Here is a 22,330-nt window from a genome sequence, read left to right as displayed (position 1 = left end):
TGGCCATGGTCCAATCACCACCCAACTCCATCTTCCCAGCATTCCACAGGCCCCCAGCTGCCTCTATTCCACTCTGGATTACATTTCCCATATCATTCTCAGATGTAATGTTCCCAACCCTCAAATACAAATAAAGATCAGATTTAAAAAGATACTGATAATAAAAGGCAACGATAATGAAAACTTTTGTAAATGAGGTATTTAACTTATGCCAGAACTGACTTAAGATGGAGTAGTCAGGGGAACAGAACAACTTTTAGTCTACCCTTATTCTATTTTTTCTCAGCTCTCCCTCCTTTATAGGCTTGGATCAACGTTTCTACCCAAAAAATGTAAGTATTTTCTAAAAACAGCAGTTTATTGTGTTACCTTTCAGTGATTTTCTTTGACTTGTTCTTCTTGGTTTTGATGTTTATTTGTTCCTTCTTCTCTTTCATTTTTTAATATTTTTTCATTTTCCACTTTGAGTAAGGCTCTCTGCTGTAACCTGAGTCCTAAAGTTAAAAAAAATAAAATTCAAAAAAGGGGGGCAGTAATAAGGTACTAAGAAGATTACCAGCCAACAGACAAGCTGGAAAATGTCCATACATAACCTCCTCAAAATAAAGTCTCCATAAGAGGAATTCAAATCAGAGGCTCTCCCCAGAATGGTAACTCTTCACATCAAAGGGAGATTATGTTTGGAGAGGGCACGTTAGGAAAAGAGGTCTATGCCTACATTGACTATAAAAATCCTGTTAACCCGTTGCTGTAGTGTCAATTCCGACCCATAGCGGCCCTACAGAACAGAGCAGAACTTGCCCCATAGGGTTTCCAAGGCTATAAATCTTTATGGAAGCAGACTGCCACATTTTTCTCCCATGGTGCGGCTGGTGGGTTGGAACCACCAACATTTTCAGTTATCAGTCAACTGCTTTAGCCATCAGGGTTCCTAGGAAGGGGGGGAGGGGGGCAAAACTAAAACGCCAGGGAACAAGTGATAGAATCCAATCCATGGAAACCTACACCATCACAGTCTATTCTACCACAAAATGTATTTCAGAGACATAAGGATGATAACCAAACAAGTGACATTGTATCCCACTAGGCTCTAACATTTGACTTGCTGTGGATGGAAGTCAAAATGCAAAAGGCAGTACATGTCAGAGATGGAATTTTCTTTCCTCTCATAAATGGGTTCTTAATTTCACAAAATAATTTCCAGTGTATAAATTTACGGTAATAGAACAGGTAGAATTCATATCATGTTATTTTTTTAACAGATGAAATATCTGCATTTTTATTTTGATACCATTTCAGACACCTAAGGCATTTGTTACTAAAATGCTTTTTGTTTTATAATAAAATCACATTTTACATGTGTTTATGAATATACATTGTTAGATATTTGCTTCTGATTCATTCTCAAAGTGTGATTGTTGTTGTCCTTAGGTGCCATTGAGTTCGTTCTGACTCATAGAGACTCTATGCACAACAGAACACTGCCTGGTCCTGCGCCATCCCCACAGTTGTTGCTATGCTTGAGCCCATTGTTACAGCCACTGTGTTAACCCATCTCATTGACGGTCTTCCTCTTTTTTGCTAATCCTCTACCAAGCATGATGTCCTTCTCCAGGGACTGACCGCTCCTGATAACATGTCCAAAGTATGTGAGACATAGTCTCACCATCCTTGCTTCTAAGGAGCATTCTGGTTGTACTTCTTGCAAGACAGATTTGTTTGTTCTTTTGGCAGTCCATGGTATATTCAATATTCTTCACAAACACCACAATTCAAAGTTGTCAGTTCTTGTTAGGTCTTCCTTATTCATTGTCCAGCTTTCAAATGTGTAACTGCTGGACATAATTAAAATTTTATTTTAAAATTTAAACTTTTAATTTAAATTTTTTTAATTGAAATGTTATCTAAATATTAAATATTTTAATTAAAATATTCTTTTGCTACATTAAATAGAAAATTCATGGCTTACTATTTTATTTCACTATTCCTGTTGAGGATGACCATTTTTCCCTAAGATTGTCTGCTGGTTATAATTGCTTTTTAAGATCTGCTTATGTTTTTTACCTTCTTATCCACTGGTACTTATTTTAAAAAAATAATTCCAGCCAGTTCTAATGTGCTCTTTTGTAATGAATATATTCTTTGTCACATTTTCCTCAAGTGCTTTGACTACACATTCATTTCTGCTGTTAAACATTTTTTAAAAGTTTGTGTAGATAGATTCCTTTAATTATTATCAATTCTAATCTTTAGGCAGAAATCTGGCTTTCCGAACTTCATATGTGATCATTGAACAATTTCTAGAATTGCTTTTACACACTATTCTTCTCAGTAAGAGATGACTCTAAAGTTCCCCACATGTCTACGTTCTATACTCAGAGTTTTACATGAGTCTTGAAGCCAAAATATTTGGAATGCTGGCAAAGTAATCTTCTGGGAATTATAATGTAGTTGGCACTACATATAAAAGTGGAAAGGATGGTTCGGGAAAGTGAATGAGGGAATAAACAGAAAGGGCCCGTGTTGGAAGGATGAGGAACAATAAAAAGCAGGGGAAGGTATAAGTCAACAACTTCTGAACAGCTTGGTTGACAAGGGGCTGAGCTTTACAGAAGAAGGATGGGCAGGAGTGGAGGTATTTGATAATCTGTAAGGGTCAAGCTTTTGCAGCCTGAGCACCGCTGACATTTTGGGCCAGATGATCCTTTGCTGTGGGTAGGGAGTCCTATGCATTGTGGGATATTTGGCAGCATCCCTGACCTCTACCAACCACATACCAATCATACTCCCCAGCTGTAGCACAACAAAAAGTCTCTAATCCCCAAGAAACCCATTGCTGTTGAGTCAATTCCAACTCACAGCAACCCTAAAGGACATAGTAGAACTGCCCCATAGGATTTCCAAGGCTGTAATCTTTATAGAAGCAGACTGCCATATATTTCTCCTGTGTAGCAGCTGGTGGGTTCAAACTGCCAACCTTTCAGTTAGTAGCCAAGTACTTAATCACTGCACCACCAGAGCTCCTTAGACTCACACTAAGGCTATAATACTCAAGACAGTGTGTAAATGCTGAAAACACACACAAATGGACTGATGGAACAGAACAAATTCCAGAAATACACCCAAATATAAATGGTTAACTAAATTTTTTAAATTGTGGTAAAATATATATATGTATGTATACGCACGTGCACGTGCACACACACACACACACACACACACATATAATTTGCCAGTTCAGCAATTTTTACATGTACAATTCAGAGACATTATGTTCATCATGTTTTACCTCTATCCTTTTCCAAATTTTTCCACTACCATTAACAGAAACTCAGTGTCCCCTAAGCAATGACTCTCTTTCCCTTCCTTCCCTCCTGCCCTTGGGGACCACTAAAAAGCTTTGGTCTCTATACATTTTGCCTATATTATATAAGTGGGATCATACAATATTTGTCCTTTTGTGACTGACTTATTTCACTTAGAATAATGTTTCCAAAGTTTATCCATGTTGTAGCATACATCAGGACTTAAAATCTCTTTATGGCTGATACTATTCCATTGTATATACCCACCACATTTTGTTCATCCCTTTCATTACCAAATGTTAATTTTTTTTTTAATTTTGGTGCTATATGTTTTCACTGATGGAAGGCATGCTGATTCAAAGACCAATTCAGAATTTTTTATATGAGTTACAGATTTTGAGATATAATTCCAGGCATCACATTATTACCAATGGGGCCTGGCAGTAGGAAATATCTGTGATGTGAGTTAAGAATAAAACTTTTTGAATTAAAAAAATTTAATTGACAATTCGTAAAATGAGGAAAAATATGGATGCACCTGGCAATGTCTACACGTTATTCTTGTGTCCTTTTTTAAATTATTCATGAAACTTCATAACTTTATGGCATAATGCATAAAGGCACCTGGCAATGCCCATACATAAGTTTTGTTCTATGCTTCTTTATAGTGCTGCATTGTCCACAACCCCTGCTAGATGTATCCAATAGAAAATGCCTCCCATCCTTTTTGAGCCATCTCATCTGGCATCCCAGTTTTTTCTGGCTTGTACAGTACCCAAAATGAGGGTCTTCCTCTTTTGTCTTTTTGGACACCTAGAAAACTGCCTACTGAGAGCCAAACTTAAGGATAGTTGATCGCATTTTCCTCAATGGAAAATGTTCCACATTACAAAGCTGTTTACAATGGCATTCTAGCAAGGTCAATAAGAAAAAACAGCAATCAATGCCACCATTTTAGAGAATGCCTTCTTATCGCATACCTTTTATGCATCTGATCAAAGTGGTACACTCCTCCCATAATGCTGTTGTATGTGGCAACTGCTCTTGGGCAACGGATTTTAGAGGAACTGTCTTTGTTCTGTTGACTTCAGTTGTTTCCAGTGGACTGTGAAGCATTGACAAAACTGCCACCGGTTTACTGTCCTGCTACTTTATAGCTCACATACATCGTTTCATATAACGTATATATCCTCCGTGCTGTAAACTATCCTTCCTCCTCAGCATGAATTACTCTCACTGTGCCGACAGCATACAGTTCCCTTGCCTCCAGCATACTCATTAATTTATAGGATGTAAAAAAATTATCAAAGGCTATGAGCCTCTGAGTACCGAACCATGGCTGACAGAGCCCTACCACCACACTCTGTCCGAGGGATAGAGGTGAGTTATTGCCTATGTCTTTTTTTCCATGATACATATCAAAGTTAGACACAAAGCCAGTTTTAGAGTCAGCCAAACACCACACTTTGTACCCGTGTTTGACAGACTTCATGGGCATGTATTGTTTTATTGATGATCTCCCCTTGAATGGCACCATGCTTTCATTGACTGCCATGACACTTGATGGCACATACATCTCCTTTAAGCCACTATTGAGCGTATCGATAAATTGATGCAATTTGCGAAGCCTCTCATAGCCTGGTTCTCCTTTTGCCACAGCTTTTAAATTGTCATTACAGTGTATGTTTTCAGTAAGTTTTATGAATCTGCCTTTACTCATTATTTCTTGAATCAAAACAACACCCAGGCCAGGGTCAGTGGGCCAATAAATACTTGCATGCTGATAAGACGTGTCTTAGTCATCTAGTGCTGCTATAACAGAAATACCACGAACGGATGGCTTCAACAAACAGAAGTTTATTCTCTCACAGTCTAGCAGGCCAGAAGTCAAAATTCAGGGCACCAGCTCCAAGGGAAGGCTTTCTTTCTCTGTCAGCTCTTGGGGAAGGTCCTTATTATCAATCTTCCCCAGTCGAAGAGCTTCTCCATGCAGGAACCTCAGGTCCAAAGGACATGCTTTGCTCCCGGCACTGTCTTCTTGGTGGTATGAGGTTCCCATGTCTCTCTGCTTGCTTGTCTCTTTTATATCTCAAAAGAGACTGACTCAAGACACAAACCAACCTTGTAGATTGAGTCTTGCCTCATTAACATAACTTCCATTAATCCCACCTCATCATCATAGAGATAGGATTTAAACACATAGGAAAATAACATCAGAGGACAAAAAGGTGGACAATCACTCAATACAGGGAATCACGGCCTAGCCAAATTGATACACATATTTTGGGGGGACACAATTCAATCCATGACAACGTGTATACCCATGAGTATATGCACAGCAATAAATGCCTTTATTTCCTCTATGGAATTAGGCTTCTAGTTTATGCAGAGACTTGCAATATTCTTCCCTCTAAAACATTTGATGCACTCCTGGGTCCTACAGAGATTAGTTTGGCCCTTTATAGTCTCCAATATCTCTCCTATAAATACTGACAGGAAATAAGCTATTTCTCTTTCTGACTCTTCCAAGTCAGGGTAAATTTGGGAAAGCATACCAGCCATGACACTTTCCAAAGTAGGAGACATCCTCAAACCATTCACCTGTATCATCACCACCTAATCCACCCCCGTCCTCTGCTCCATCCATCACTTCCTCACCTCTGTCTATCACGGCATTGTTGTTGTTCTCACCTTCAGAACTTGACTCAAGTTCAGCATCATTGCTGAGGTCCAAAGATGAATCATTATCAGCAGCATCATCAGAGGTATCATAGTCAGGCAGAGAAAAATATATCCTATTTCTTCCTCGATGCTTCTAAATGTCTTTGCCATTTCTACAACAGAGGGATGCACCAGAAGAAAACAGTTGTTGGTCCCACAAAACTAGGGTAATTACTACAGCATAACTCCAAACAAACACAAGAATACACTATGGGGGATAACTGTCTAAGTGAAGCCTCCTTCCCAACTACATGAAACCAAAGAAATTTTTTTTTTCTCTCAGGAACATTATTCCAACTATACATCTGCAATACTTCAAAAAGCAGGACTAAAATCTAAGAATCAAGATAAAAAGCAGCCGTTGAACATTGCTGGAGAGCTCACAGCTGTGCAAGCTACCAGCTACACATGGAAGCAATGACTGGGGCCTAGGAGTGAATGCCAGGTAAAGAAAGCCCTATAGGAGTCAGTCTCTTCAAAATTACCGAAGCAATGCAGTTTCCCTAATTCCAAAGCCATGACTTACTATTCAAAGGCAAGACAAGTAGTCCTGGAAGACTGCAGAGCAAAACTCCAAACCTGACCGTACAGAAGCAGCAACCCCTGACCACAATGAATGGAAGCCAGGAAAAGATGGCTGCTATGTATAAGAACTAAGAAAACACATTCTCCTAACAAGGCAATTCTCATGAAAACTGAGTAGCAGAAAAACATAGTATCATTATCTTGCAAAAAAAGAAGAAACAAACAAAAGTTTACAAAACAAGCACATCCATGAAGCATCACCTAATTGAACACCCCATCTACACAATGAGGCTCCAACTCTGGGCTGCTGAGCTTCATACATTTCAAAAGGATCTCACCTTGCCGTTAAATGCCTTAGAGGTACAGGGGCATAAAGCAGCCGGCACACTGTTTATGCCCATGGTAATGAATGCGTTATCAATTCATCTGTTGGTGGACATTTGGGTAGTTTCTACCTGTTGGCTATTGTGAGTAGTGCTGCAATGAACATTAGGGCACAGGTCTGTCTGCATTCCTTCCTTCACTTTTTTTGGGTACAGGCAGTCCGTGGGTTACAAACGAGATCTGTTCCTAAGTGTGTCTTTAAGTTGAATTTATAGGTAAGCAGAAAAAAGTACATACAGTTCTTATTTAGCATCACTTAGTCAAATGTTTATCTTAGTGTATAGTATATACCTTTATTTACCCTTCTATGCACATAAAGCACGTGAGAAACCCTTCCCAATACACTAAAATATCTTAAACATAATAATACAGCAATAATAGTAACTACACACTATTGTACTGAAGAATCTGTGTATGTGTGTATAGAGTACTTTAAAAAAAATCAAACAGTTCTTAATACAGTTTAAGACCGCTGAAGCGCAGTTTTCACAAACATCACAAACTAGTGCGTGCATTCGTTACGAATCACTGTATTTAACTCAAGTTTTTAATAGGCTTTATAGCAATCTATTCTTAAGTACGAGTTGTCTGAAAGTCAGATGTTCTTAGTCCAGACTTATTGTATATACCTAGGATTGGGAGGTTAACTAATTTTTGAGAAAGGTGCCAATACAATTCAGTGGAATAAAGACATTTCAAAGAATGGCAGTGAAACTGTGTGTTTAGAATGTGTTTGATGTTAACTGTCACTCCAAGGGGGGAGGAGACAGAGTAATCCCACAGCCCAGATTGTGTATATTGTCCCAGATGGTAAGTCACACTTAAAGCACAAGACACAAAAATGGAAATAACTTAATTACTCGCTGGTCCTGTCGGTACACAGCAGGCCCATCGGCCACACACAAGGCAGTGGATAGAGAGCGAGTGCAGACCTGCAGCGTCTTTATTGTAGAGTCTAATGACAGAATAAAGGAATTTTTGTGAGATAAGTGACCACTGGTCCTTCTGAAACTAAAAAGTAGGTAGGAAAGGCAGGTGGCTATGGAAACTAAGTGGGGCAGCTCTGGGAGCTGAGATGTGGAAAATTTGGGTGTTTTCAGTAGCATGGTTATCTGGGGTACAACTAGCTCCAGTGGGGTGTCGTGTACCAGTGAACAGGTGAGGAAGGGATTCAACCTGGATGCCAGGACATCATCTAAGATGGAGGCTGGCTAATACCATTACAACCTCTCACCATCCACAATAAATAACTTGAAATAATCTGACTGTAAAAGTTAAAACTACAAAATATCTAAATAAAACATGCAAGAATTTCTATGTAACCAAAGATGGAAAAATATTTCTTAGAATACAAAAAAGTACAATAAAAGAAAAATGTGATAAATTAGATGTGATCAAATTAAACTTTTCTGTTTGGAAATCATTATGTGAAGGAAAAGGCAGGTTACAAAATGGTAGGAAATGTCTGGAAATCACATGTGGCAAACAAAACTTATAAATCAATACTAAGAGAGAAATTAGTTTTAAGAGAGAAAACCCAATTTTTAAAAATTTTTTGCTGATTATTCAGCAAAAGACTTCAACAAACACTTCACAAAAGTTGATCTAGCCAATACGTTCAAGAAAGGATTCCCAACATCAATATCAGGAAAATGCACATAAAATTGCAATGAGGTAAACTACTTACAAACTAAAATAGATAAAATTAAAAAGAATGACAGTACAAAGTATTGGCCAAGATGTGGAACAAGTGGAATATTTTGAGTTTTTTTTTGTTGTTGTTGTTAGCATTTCCCATTAAATTCTCTGTAATATCAAGGTTCTGCTGCTATTCAGATGGTGCAGGACCAGGTAGTGTTTCATTCTGTTGTACACAGGGCCGCTGAGTCAGAACCAACTTTATGGCACCTAACATCATCATCATCATCAAGGAAGGTTATTTTTTCTACCTAAGGGTCAGAGTCAATTTATGCTACTTGTTACCAAGATCTCTACTGATAGTGAACTATTTAGAGTATTAAGATTTCAAAGTCCAGCTAGGTTTTAATATTCTCCAGTATGAATTCGCTGATGTCGAGTAAGGTGTGACCTGCATCGAAAGGACGTCCCACATTCTTTGCAATCAAAGGGTTTTTCACCAGTATGAATCCTCTTATGTTGACAAAGTGACGAAGACGTGTTAAAGGCCTTCCCACATGCGTGGCATTCAAAGGGTTTCTCTCCACTATGTGTTCTCTTATGAGTAACAAGGGAAGAACAGGTACTGAAGGCTTTCCCACATATGTGACATTCGTAGGGTCTTTCTCCCGTGTGACTCCTCCTATGAACAATTAAACCATATCTACAGGTAAAGGCTTTTCCACATTCCTTACACTCATAAGGTTTTTCACCAGTATGAATTCTCTTGTGTAGAGTAAGCTGCGTGTGCTGGGTAAAGATCTTCCCACAGTCCTTACAATGATATGGTTTTTCTCCAGTGTGAGTCCTCTGATGTTCAATCAGGGAAGAGAGGCGTACAAAGGATTTCTTACACTTAATACATTCATAGGGTTTTTCTCCAGAATGAATTTTCTGATGTCTAATAAGCTGTGCATTTTGAGTGAAGGCGCGGCCACATTCCTTACACTCATAAGGTTTCTCGCCAGTATGAGTTCGCTGGTGATCAATGAGGGATGAGGAACGGCTGAAGGCTTTTCCACATTCACTGCATTCATGGAACTTTTCTCTAGTATGAGTACTCTGATGCTGAGTAAGATGTGTCATCTGACTGAAGGTTTTCCTACATTCTTTACATTCATAAGGTTTCTCACCTGTATGAATTCTCTCATGCTGGTTAAGGTGTGTCCTCTGATTGAAGGATTTACTACATTCCTTACACTTATAGGGTCTCTCTCCTGTATGGATTCTCTGATGTTGAATGAGAGCTGAATGACGTTTAAAATATTTCCCACAATCTAGACACCAGTTGCATTTTTGACCTCTTTGACTTCCAAGGTGAAATTGAGTATGGTGGCAGTAAACATTCCCATATTTCCTACATAAGCTTCTTGTACCTTTTATCACCATGTCACAATGAGATAATACTTCATTAATATCCTTTTTTGTAGATAACTCCTTAATCTCCACACTTGACTCACTATCTGAAAACAGCAAGAAAACAAGGCAAAGAATAAAGGCAACTTGAAGAGTGTGTTTTTTGCACTTTCAATCTTGCTTTTAGGACTATTCTAGAGACGAAGATAACAGCTTTTAATAACACAAGAATGTATATTGAGATATTTTTATATTTGACATAGTTAAGTATTACTAATAATTAATCACGGTATATCTACACATAGAGTATTACTCAACTACTAAAAAAGGATAAACTTCAGCTATGTCTTCTGACCCGCAAGGATGACGTAGTGATACGAGCAAGTTACATAATGGTTGAGCTGCACATCAATTTTACAAAACAAAAAAGGTAAATGGTAGTTGTGTGTTTGTGTTTACGTATATGTATGTACAAACCTGCATGCGGCCTTGGGACACAGGCTGAATCTCCAAGAAAAAAAAATTGACATAACACAGGAGAAATCTTAGGATTACAGTATAAAACAAAGCATATAATCCAGGGCAGACAGGATATGAATTTTTAGTGACAAAGACATTCCAAAATTAAAGAGATCATTATGTCAACAGTAAAAATAAGATGTAGTGACAGCAGAGGGGAAAGAATTTAGAGTTTAAGAAAACATAATACCAACTCACTTATTGACATAATTAGGATCTAAAGACCAGATTGTTATGTGAAAATCGGTGTTAGGCAAAAATGGAGGGGTTTTTGGTTTTCAGACCATGCATTTTTCCCGTTTAGAAAATATGATCATGGATAGTTAACAGCTAAGATTTACTGATGTGCTCATTACTATGATGAGTTTGGTTATGGATTATTCCTCTGCAGAGGAAGCTTGGAGGAAACAAAGCTGGATAAAGCCAGCTGTGTGACTGTGTGACTGGAGCTTAACCGCTTCACTTTACTCCTGTGCTGGCTCAGAACCTCCCTCTTAGAATTACCTCCAGGGCTCCACTCCTACCCCTGCAAGGCTTGTGTTTATGATCCTGGAGCCTGCTCTGCCCTCCAGGCCTGGCGAGTCACTGAGGCTCAGGGCATCCTGTGGGGGCGCTGGGACTTTGGCCACGCACTTGGCCCCACGGAAGCGAAGGCTTCAGACCCAGTTCAGCTCACTTTGGGATGTCATTAAACTTTCACACATTTCTTCCGAACACCCTCTCCAATTCCTTTCTTCCCTTCCCAACCTACAGTAATTTTGAGCTGCAGTGTCTCAGGCCACAAAGGAGCTGGGAACCCAGAATAGATGTCTGCTGGCTGAGTACTGCCTGCGTGTTTGTCTGGAAGCTGTGGTGCCCCCGCTGGCAAGAGGGAACAGAGGACACAGGACAGTGCTACCCAACTTACCAGAGGCTGCCCAGAGACCCTCCTCAAAGGAGGGGACACTCTGCAGCTGTTGCTGCCACCCACCGACATGTTAATACGCAGATTTTTTACTATTGTCATAAATGTGAAATGTTGAATAACAGGACAGTCAATAAGTGAGGATTAAGTGTATCATGTAGGATTACAAATACCAGGACGGTATCACAAGAAGGCTGATAAATGTGATAAAAAATTAAGGAGGTATCAGGATTTTCCACAAAGAATAGAAATGGTGCCCTTCCAACCTATATAGTTACTGTTTAGTAGCTGAAGGCAGGTAAAAGGTGAGAAAGAAAATAATAGAAGTTGACAAATTAGAAGAGAGCAATGGGTTGTTATGCTGCTGTTGTTGTTAGGTGCCGTCAATTGGTTCTGGCTCATAGTGATCCTATGTACAAAAGAATGAAACGTTGCTTGGTCTGTGCCATCCTCACAATCCTTCCTATATTTGAGCCCATTGTTTCAGCCACCGTCAGTGCATCTCCTTGAGGATTTTCCTCTTTTTCACTGACCCTCTACCTTACCAAGCATGATTTCTTCTCCACTGTCTGGTCACTGGTACACAAGACAAAGTCTCACCATCCTTGCTTCTAAGGAGCACTCTGGCTCCTTCGACAATTTGTTCATTCTTCTGGCAGTCCATGGTATATTCAATATTCTTCGCCAACACTGTAATTCAAAGACATCAATTCTTCTTTGGTCTTCCTTATTCATTATCCAGCTTTCGCATGCAATGAAAAAAAAAAAGTTTTTTTTTTTTTTTTGCATATGAGGTTGCTGAAAATACCATGGCTTGGGTCAGGGCCACCTCAGTCCTCAAAGTGATATCTCTGCTTTTTAACACTTTAAGGAGGTCTACTGCAGATCTGCCCAATGCGACAAACACGTCATTTTGATTTCCTGACTGCTGTTTCCATGGTGTTGGTTGCGGATCCAAGTAAAATCAAATCCTTGGCAACTTCAATCTTTTCAACACTCATCATAATTACTGAATATACCATGGACTGCCCCAAGACCAAACAAATTATGTCTTGGAAAAAGTACAGCCAAAATGCTGTTTAGAAGTGAGGATGGTCAGACTTCGGCTCACTTACTTTGGACATGTTATCAAGGAGGGACCAGCCCTGGAGAACATCATGCTTGGTAAAGTAGAGCGTCAGCAAAAAAGAGGGAGACCTTCAATGAGATGGACTGACACAGTGGCTGCAACAACAAGCTCAAATATAGCAGCGACTGTGAGAATGGTGCAGGACCAGGCAGTGATTGATTCTATTGAAGATAGGGCTGCGGTGAGTTGGAACCGACTCAATGGCACCAAACAACCACCACCAAATGTGTTGATTCAAACTCAGTATGTTCTGTCCTTTGCAACATAGCTTAATCCTCCAAATAGAAATGTACAATTTAAGAGGAACTATGGATCAGTCAAAACAAGCGATTTTTCAATGTTTTCTTACTTTAATATTCCAGTCTTATTTTAGTCACCTCTTCTTCCAGGATAATGAGTTCCTGGAATATATAACATGAAATTTTTTTGTTGGTTTATTTTAATATTTTATTGTTTTAGGTGAAAGCTTTCATGGCAAATTAGTTTCCCCTTTAACAATTTTTATACAAATTGTTTCATGCCATTGGTTACAATTTTTACAATGTGTCAGCATTCCCATTATTTCTATTGTGTTTGTTCTGTTTCCATTGATACAGCTTCCCTTCTCCTCCTTGCCTTCTCATCTTTGCTTTGAGCAAATGTTGACCATTTGGTCTCATACAGTTAATTGTTTAAGAAAGCACATTACTCATAGGTGATGTTGTTTATTTTATAAGCGAATGCATTATCTGGCTAAAAGGTGACCTGAAGAAATAGCTCCAATTCTTAAGGCAACAGTCTCAGGGCTTCCTCTAGTTTGTACTGGTCCAGTAGGTCTGATCTTTTTTAGGATTTTGAGTTTTTTTCTACATCTTTCTCCCATTCTATCCAGGATCTTCTATTGCATCCCTGGTCAGAATGGTCAGTAGCGGTAGCCAGGCACCATCTAGTTCTTCTAGTCTCAGGTTAGAAGAGACTGTGGTTCATGTGGGCTGTTAATCCCGTGGACTGGTTTCTTCTTTGAGACTTTGGTTTCTTTCATTCTCTTGCTCCATATGCCTAGAGACCAATAGATGTATCTTAGAAGGCTGCTCGCAGGCTTTTAAGACCCCAGACGCTATTCATCAAAATAACACAGGAATTTCCTCTTTTCCTACTACACCGATTACCGTCGGACCCTATACAGCAGAAGAGAACTGCCTAATAGGGTTTCCAAAGCTATAATCTTTACAGAAATAGACTGCTACATCTTTCTCCTGTGGAGCAGCTGCTGAGTTCAAACCACTGACCTCTGGACTAGCGCGAAGCACTTTAACCACTACACTACCAGTGCTCCTCTCTTTTCCAATTACCGAGCAATAAATCTTGCTGTTATTCATAGGCAATCCATTTCTTTCACGTCTTAAGCCTCTATTACCAAAACGCATATGAAATACACATTCATCTCCATTGTGAATTTCTACTCAGGTCCAATTATACCTTTTTACTTACACTTCAAGTTACACCTTAATTCTAAAAAAACCAGTGCCATCAAGTCGATTCCGACTCATAGTGACCCTACAGGACAGAGTAGAACTGCCCCATAAAGTTTCCAAGGAGCGCCTGGCAGATTCAAACTGCCAACCATTTGGTTAGCAGCCATAGCACTTAACGACTACACCACCAGGGTTTCCTATGGTTCCTTAATAAATGCATCAGAAACGTGCTCTATTTTCTCACTTCCTATAACTTATCACCAAGATTCTAAATGAAAACTCTATTAACACCCATAAATCAAAACATCCAACTTCAATCCTCTAACTATAGTTTCCACTTTGCACAAGGTTCATAGAAGCAAGTCTTAATTCTCCCACAGAAACATAAAGCCACTGCAAGGCTCTATAATTTCAAACAAACCTGAGGCATGCAGATTGAGTTAACATAGCAGACCTGAGACTGCTCTCCTTAGAAAGGCCTGCTTGTAAGTTTGGCCCTTGACTGCCATTAGGGACTGAACTGTGCCCCCCAAAATACGTGTTGTAAATCCTAACTCCTACACCTGTGGCTGGAACCCTGGTAGCTCGGTGGTTAAGGGCTACAGTGAGCTATTGCTGTTAACCAAAGAGATGGCAGTTTGAATCTACCAGCCACTCCTATAGCTATAATGGAAACCCTGGTGGTGTAGTGGTTAAGAGCTATGTCTGCTAACCAAAAGGTTGCAGTTGGAATCCCAAGCTCTCCCTGGAAACTCTACGGGGCAGTTCTGTTCTGTCCTATAGGGTCACTATGAGTCACAATCAACTCAATAGCAGTGGGTTTGGTTTTTTTGGTTATGGCTATAATCCCATTTGCAGATGGGCTTTCTTTGCTATGCTAATGAGCAGTATTAGCGTAGGGTGTGTCTTAAATCAATCTCTTCTGAGGTATAAGAGAGCAGATTAAACAAGGAAGCACAAGAGAGACGGGGGAAGATGGACGCCACACCACATGAAGATCACCAAGGAACCAATGAATAAGGACTGTCCCCCAGACCTGCAGAAAGAGAGAGCCTTCCCCTAGAGCCTGTGCCCTGAATTCACACTTCTAGCCAACTAAACTGTGTGAAAATAAATTTGTTTGCTAAGGCCACCCACTTAGGGTATTTCCGTTATAGCGGCAGTAGGTAATTAAGACAAATGGCCTCTGGGAGAACTTTCGGGGGAGTTCCCACCATCCCCAGAACTGACAGATGGCTCAGTATGTCTAAACTGTACAAACCGTTCGGGTTCTGCTGAACAGCTGCTTTCCATCTGGGAGTCTGGAATTTCAGCACATACCAGGCAAAGGGCACTTCAGTGACAAGCCTCCGATAAAATCTCTGGGCACTGTGTCTCTTATGAGCTTCCCTGGCAGACATCTCATACATATTGTCACAATTTCTAGCTAGAAGAATTAGGCCCGTCCTGTGTGACTCCATGGAGAGAAGACTCTTGGGAGTCTGCACCTGGTCTCCTCCAGACATAGCCTCCTGTGCCTTTTCCCTTTCCTGGTTTTGTTATATACCCTTTCACTATAAATATCATAGCCTTTGTGTAGTAATGAAGTTAACCTTGCTCAAAGAGAAGTCTGACCTTTGCCCTCAGTTCCTGGGAGATCATCTGTAAGCATTTAGAATGTTCTACCTGATAAATGTGTGTTTATATGGGAGCCTTTGGCCATGCCAGATAGTCTAACAATGTACTTTATGATGGGGGCTTTGGGTCAAGCAGCATCAGCTCAACTTGTGGAGCGGCTGTAGGCTGAGGTCATGTGAGCAGTCAACCATGTCTGCAAGACAGACCCCCCCGATGAAGACTGGACACCACGGCTAAGGTGAATTTCCCTCATTGGCAATACTCCTGCATACTGTCACACATCACTGCAGGAGGTACTAACGCTGTTCCTCACTCCACAGTGAAAGAACAAGTGGAAGTTATGCACGAGGAACCCTCCTGGCCGCTACCCTACGTTTCCTTTGTTGCCTGATTTTAATGAGTATTATTTCGCTGCAACAAATTCTGTGAGTATAACAGCTCTTGTGAGTTCTGTGAGTCCTAAAAGATTATTGAACCTGAGGGTGGCCTTGGGGACCCCCAAGCTTACAATTGGTGTCAGAAACGAGGGAAGTCTTGGGGACCTCCAAACTCTAGTCGGTTCAGAAGCGAGGGACGTCTTGGGGACTATTCCCTTCCTTCGCAGCCATGAATAAAACCATATATTGAGTCCTGTGCATACACCTCATTAAACATCGAGCATGTGGGTCCTTTGGAACAAATGTGTTAACCAAATGATCAATGAATATGTTCTTTTCCTCAAGCAATCAGACAAGCACACAGATCATTTTACAGTAAAGAAAACAGCAATATCAAAGAATGGTGTTTGGTAAAACCCCAGAATCTTACACAAAACCAAATGTAAAAAGGATAAGCTGGTGAGAAACAGGCTCCAGAGTTAAAAGGAGCCTTCTATAGACAAGAAAGAAAGGCTCAACTGCAGTATCTGAGGCTGGAGGTATTTCTAGAAGTAGATATAAATGCCAGCAATAACAGCAAATAGTGTTGCTTTAGGGGCTCAAACTCAAGAAGCCTCAATTTCTGGACGTGTCTGAAGCATGTGAAGGCAGCATGTTCCAGGTCTCAATTAAGCTAATCTATTGTGTGGTTTTAAGACTTCAGGAGATATTTTTGGTTTAAGGTTAAAAAATTATCTCAGAGCAATTTTTTCAAGGGTTCATCCAGACTCCATGGCTGCAGAAAGTCTGGACTCCATAAGAATTTGAAATTCTGTTCCTTTTGATCAGGACTCTGCTATACAATCTTCAAGTAAAATCTTCAATAATGCTAGCTGGGCACCATCCAGTTCTTCTGGTCTCATGGCAAAAGAGGCAGTTGTTTATGGAGGCAATCAGTCATGCATTCCATATCTTCTTCTTATTCCTGACTCTTCTTCTTCCACTGTTTCTCCAGGCAAATACAGACCAATTGTTGTGCCTTGGATGGCAGCTTGCAACCTACTACATCTCTCGTATCTTAAAGGTGCGTTGCCCTCTAGGACCAGCTGGCCTTTGATATATATCACTTACCTCTATTTGGTTCCCCTTACCCACCTGGCCATGGGCTTTTTGTCTCTTCTTTTTCTGTCACCCAGAGGATTTTCCCACACTCCAATAGTGAAATCATATCAGGCTTAGAAATGCAAAGTCCTGTGAAAATAAGAAGAAGAATTGGCCATGCTGTGGTTGTTCAAGAACTTTGACATCGCAACATCATAATCAGGATAGAGACCATTATAAAACAACAGATAAGAAAGTCCAGAAGAAACGTGTAACAGATTGGATAAAGGAATCTGCTCATTCTGATTTTCACATTCCATGGAAATTTAGAACCTCGCCAAAGATTCCCAAAAGAAAACACACCCAGCAACAGATGCTGACTTAAGAGTCAATGTACTGACCAAGTGAGACAAGGTTCCAATAGTTCTCCAACATCACAGCCTTGTACAAGTCTCTCTGAGCAGGGTTCAGGAATCTCCACTCATCTTGGGAGAAGTCAACAGACACATCTCGAAACGTCACCAATTCCTGAAATGGCAAACACTTTCTTAAAAGAGCCCAGGTGCCTTCACAGTCCTTGGTTGAAGGATAAAGAACTGGAAGTTGGAAAGCACGTTTAAGGAAGTGATCCGAACTTTCTCTCACAAGAGCTGCTTAATTAAACCATTAAAGAACAATGACGGAAAATACCATTTATTCACTGAGACTTAAGTACAGTCAATACTTAATAATGGGGGAAAGTTCGAGATAAACGGGATGATTAAAAAACCAAACCCTAAAAAATGTGTTACTTGAAGATTACGTATACCCATGTATTCAAAACTACTTTGTAAAGAGTGAGAATTATTTCTTTAGTCTTGTTGTGTGCCATCAAGCTAACTGTGACTCATAGCGACCATATATGACAGAGGAGAACTGCCCCATAGGGTTTCCTATGCTGTAATCTTTACAGAAAGGAGCTCTGGTGGTGCAGTGGCTAAGCCCTCAGCTGAAAACTGAAAGGTTGGAGATTAGAACTCACCTTCCCCTCCACGGCAGAAAGATGTGGTAGCCTGCTTCCATAAAGATTACAGCCTTGGCAACTCCATGAGGCAATTCTATTCTGTCTTTTAGGGTCGCTATGAGTTGGAATCAATTTGACAGCAATTAGTTTAGTTTTTTTTTTTTTTTTAAATAATGTTTACGGTAGCAGATCGTGAGGTCTTTTCTCTTGTAGAGACACTGGCAGGTTCAAACTGCCGACCTTCTAGTTAACAGCCAAGTACTTAGCTACTGCGCCACCAGGGCTCCTTTTCTGTAGACTTACATATTCTTAACATTAGCAGACACTAACAGTGTTGAAATCTTTAGTGTGACCATCAGGATAACTCACTTTTTTGCTAAAACAAAATGTAGGCCCATTCTGAACACAAGACAACAAGCAAATTCATCTTCAACTTCCACATATATGGTCATGTGTTACACTGATCCACAAGCCCCAGTATTCACACCCTTCCGGAGTCCCTTCTCCTCGAATCTGGGTTGGGCCTACAAATTGCTTTAACCAACAGGACTGAGTAGAAGTAAGGATGTACCAGTTCTGGTCAAAGCCTTAAGAAGGCCTGGCATCTTCTGTTTGCCCTGATGGGAGCTGCCATATGAGAACTCCAGCTATCCTGCTGAAAAGACTACATGAAGAGGCCCGATGGAGAGCAGGAAGTTCTGACGCTACATAGGAGGACACAGAAGAACCCATCTGACAGCAAATCCAGGGGGCCCAGCTATTTTAGCTAAGTATCAGACATGTAGGGAGTCCTGGTGACACAACAGTTAAGCACTCAACTGTTAACTGAACGGTCAGTAGTTTGAACCCACCAGCTGCTCCACGGGAGAAAAAACGTGGTGATCTGCTACCATAAAAATTAAATCAAAACCACTGCCATTAAGTTGATTCCAACTTACAGCAACACTACAGGGCAGAGCAGAACTGCCCCATAAGGTTCCAAGGCCATAAATCTTTATGGAAGCAGACTACCACATTTTTCTCCCACAAGCAGCCCCTGGGTTTGAACCACTGACCTTTTGGTTGGTAGCCAAATGCTTAACCACTGTACCACCAGGGCTCCATCTGTAAAGACTGCAGGCTAGGAAACGTTATAGGGCAGTTCTATTCTGTTCTATAGGGTCACTCTAAGTTGGAATCGATTCAACAGCACACAACAACCACCATCAGCCATGTGAATGAAGAAGCAATTGTGGGCGTTCCACACCCAGCAGGCGTCGCATGGTCACATCAGTCATTCCCAACCTGCCCGGTCTGAATCCTAAGAATAAAATGGTCCTTGCTCTAGATACTTTGTTTTGGGTTAGTTTATTATGCACCAATAAATATTACAGACAACATGACTCTGAAAACTGTAGGAAATGTGTTATTATTTCACCATCTTAAGTTTGACACCAAGGGAGTCTGTGGGTGTTTTGGATGGTCTGTCAGGTACCACCCGAGGAAGCGAGACTCACACAAGAAGGCCAGAAAACAACTGGAATTTAGTACTCACAGGTCCCCAGAGAGAAAAGGAACATGAAGGAATTTTCTTGAGTGATGCAGATTTAGCCTGATTTTAGTGGTGGTCACATGGGTGTAATCAATGGCCAAAACACACTGAAATGCACACTTCATATCTGCGCTTTTTATTATATGCAAATTACACCCCAAATAAGATTATAATATATAAAAATACCAAGAGAGTGATGGAAGCATTGGAAATTGGGGAAAATAGGATAAGACTGGTGGCTAAAAAAGCCACAAGCACAAATATTTCATATTGTCAAAACAAAACACTGAGAGCAACCAATATTAAATGGTAAAACAAAATTTTTTTTTCCTGGAATGATGGTTATATGATTGTTGAAATATTTATTTTATAGTTTTTTGCTTTTTGAACGTAATTCAACACTTTCATGAATAGCATGAGTCATCATAACAAATATGTGTCTATATTTAATGGGCTAAGAAAGAAATTCAATCTGATTGTACTTTGCATGGAATTCCTGGGCCCATGCAACCATGTTGCATAGAACCCCACTCCAGGAATCATAACCAACCCACCCATCTTCATCCTTGTTCCTCATTTACATAAAACTATTTAGGGGTTTCCCTGAATTCCACATATGAAGCCTGATTCCTGTTCAAGCTGTCCAACCTCCAGCTGGGGCCCCTTTCCACTCTAGGATCCCATGCTTCATCTTTCACTGGTGCTCTAATAAATGACCTCGTTAGCCTGGACTCCCATGCCTAACACATCAGTCACAATCCTACTCCTGTCATTGTCCAAAGACAGGCAGTACCATCAATAGGACTGAGGGCAACCAATGTCATTTTCTGTCTTGCTTCCTTTCACTCCCAAGGCTGCAAAGAAGGTCAAAGATGACTGAGGAATCATCTCTAGTTTACAAAGATGACAGTCCCCGGATAAAGACTCATCTTTTCCTCCAAAAAACATATTGTTGACCCCAAAAAGTGCTTAGGAGACTGGACACAGTGGAGATTCAGAATAACTGACTGACTGAACAAATGAACACTTGAAGCACAGGAGACAAGCACTGAGAGAGGGAGTCAGGCTGTCTGGGCCACCCCTTGTAGCTCTATCTCTTGCTGGAATGGGTGGACTTACGTGGACTTTGTCCTTGTGTTAGTTTCTACTACCAAGCAAGTTTCACAATGAGTAGAGTAGGTGTTCCCAGGGCTTAAGAAATAAGATGATGTTGCAGGAAACAAAGGTTAAAAAAAAAAAAAAAAAAAAAACACTTACCCATGCCATGGCCGATCCCCACATTGTTGGGCACCAATCGTGAGGAAGAACAGAATCCTTAGAATGCAGAGCTGAGAAGGAAGCAAACTTAAGAGACCAGGCTCCTGAACCCACTGCTACCTTCTCTCAACCATATTCCTGTACAAACTCCAACAGAAAAAGATTTCACTATCAAAATGCAACACTATTTAAAGTGTAATGTTTGTTCCCAAATCTGTTGTTGTTGTCAGCTGCCAGCTGAGTTGATTCCAACTCATGGTGATCCCACATGTTGCAGAATAGAACTGTGTTCCATAGAGTTTTCAACGCTGTGACCCTTCGGTAGCAGATCTCCAGGCCTGTCTTCCAGACTATGCTGGGTGGGCTTGAAGGGCCAACTTTTTGTGCTTTTTAATGCAGTGATTAACCATTTGCACTACCCAGTGCCTTCCAGAATATGTAACAGGGCCTTCTTCAACATCTTAGTCACTTATTTATTCCAAGACAAAATCAACAGTACAAATCAAAATGGTTTTAAAATACTTCCTATGCACAAACAGGAAACTATGGTGGTGTAGTGGTTAAGAGCTACAGTTGCTAACCAAAAGGTCGGCAGTTTGAATCCACCAGGCACTCCTTGGAAACCCTATGGGGCAGTTCTACTCCGTCCTGTAGGGTAGCTATGAGTCGGAATCAACTCAACGGCAACAGGTGTTTGGTTTGGACGCACAGACAAGGAGCCCTGACGGCGCAATGGTTACACTCTCAAGTGCTAACGGAAAGGTCGGTGATTCGAATCCACTATTGGCTGTGTAGGAAAAAAACCTGGCAATCTGCTCCCAAAAAGATTCAAAACAAAACCCAAACCCATTGCCATCGAGTAGACTCCAGCTCATAGCGACCCTGTAGCACACAATAGAACTGCCCCATAGGGTTTCCTAGGAGCGCCTGGTGGATTGGAACTGCTGACCTTTTGGTTAGCGGCCGAGCTCTTAAACACTGCTCCACCAGGACTTCAAAAAAATTACCGCCAAAAAAAAAAAAAAAAAAAAAAACCCTATGGGGCAGATCCACTCTGTCCTATAGGTTGCTATGAGAATCTACTGGAAGGGCCCCATCAAACACACGCGCAGACACTCTGGTGTCGCTCTTTCACAAATGTCAACAAATGTTCATACACACACCCTCATCCACACCTGCAGTCTCACAATTCACAGGCCTAGACGTCGGGTCCCTCCGCAAAGCCCCGCAGCCACTAATCTCTCGGCCAGCTACCTCTCCCCGCACCAACCCCAAACTGCGGCCACTCCTCGCCAGCATGTTACAAACCTTCATACAGCCCAGGCCCCGCGGGGCTTTCAGAAAAACATTCCAAAAAACGGAACTCCACAGCTCGATCGAGACAAGGCCCCAACTTCCGGCCAAACCGGAAGCGCCTCCCTAACCTCCCAGCAGCGCCCACGCACCCCGGTGGCCGCTGGGAGTCGTTCAAGACTACATGTGCGCATGTGC

At 40.9% G+C, this 22,330-nt stretch overlaps 2 protein-coding genes across 5 annotated transcripts in view; both read right to left on the bottom strand.

The window, feature by feature from the left end:
• Positions 1-17,186, bottom strand: part of LOC126084993 (zinc finger protein 583) — a 105,452-nt gene extending 88,266 nt beyond the window's left edge. Inside the window, exons 1-3 of one of the 4 annotated variants that reach the window (XM_049899860.1) lie at positions 17,103-17,171; positions 5,997-6,139; positions 370-494 (exon numbers count right to left, since the gene is read on the bottom strand). The gene's annotated coding sequence lies outside the window, so the exon portion shown is untranslated. Of the gene's footprint in view, positions 1-369; positions 495-5,996; positions 8,319-17,078 lie in introns of those variants that run through there. The other 3 variants (XM_049899858.1, XM_049899859.1, XM_049899857.1) reach the window with 3 other exon arrangements.
• On the bottom strand, positions 8,354-22,328 carry LOC126085003 (zinc finger protein OZF-like). Its single transcript, XM_049899887.1, has 5 exons — positions 22,148-22,328; positions 20,840-20,910; positions 17,450-17,576; positions 17,103-17,198; positions 8,354-10,075 (listed from the first exon to the last, which is right to left on the bottom strand). Exons 2-5 carry the CDS (start codon positions 20,861-20,863, stop codon positions 8,979-8,981), a joined length of 1,344 nt encoding a protein of 447 aa, XP_049755844.1. The 5' UTR covers positions 20,864-20,910; positions 22,148-22,328; the 3' UTR covers positions 8,354-8,978.
• Positions 22,329-22,330: the final 2 nt, after the last annotated feature.

The sequence above is a fragment of the Elephas maximus genome, chromosome 11, assembly GCF_024166365.1.
Source record: "Elephas maximus indicus isolate mEleMax1 chromosome 11, mEleMax1 primary haplotype, whole genome shotgun sequence".
Lineage (NCBI taxonomy): Eukaryota > Metazoa > Chordata > Mammalia > Proboscidea > Elephantidae > Elephas > Elephas maximus.
Note: the sequence above shows the minus strand (reverse complement) of the source record. Positions and strands in the feature narration are given on the sequence as shown.

What these genes read in the sequence shown, in the direction of transcription:
- LOC126085003 (XM_049899887.1), bottom strand. Translation starts at nt 20,863, where the DNA reads ATGTGGGGATCGGCCATGGCATGG. An exon ending in TTGGAACCTTGTCTCACTTG is followed by an intron (nt 17,199 to 17,449) that starts GTCAGTACATTG and finishes TTATTTTCACAG; the next exon opens with GACTTTGCATTTCTAAGCCT. An exon ending in GACAAAAAGCCCATGGCCAG is followed by an intron (nt 10,076 to 17,102) that starts GTGGGTAAGGGG and finishes TGCTGTTTTCAG; the next exon opens with ATAGTGAGTCAAGTGTGGAG.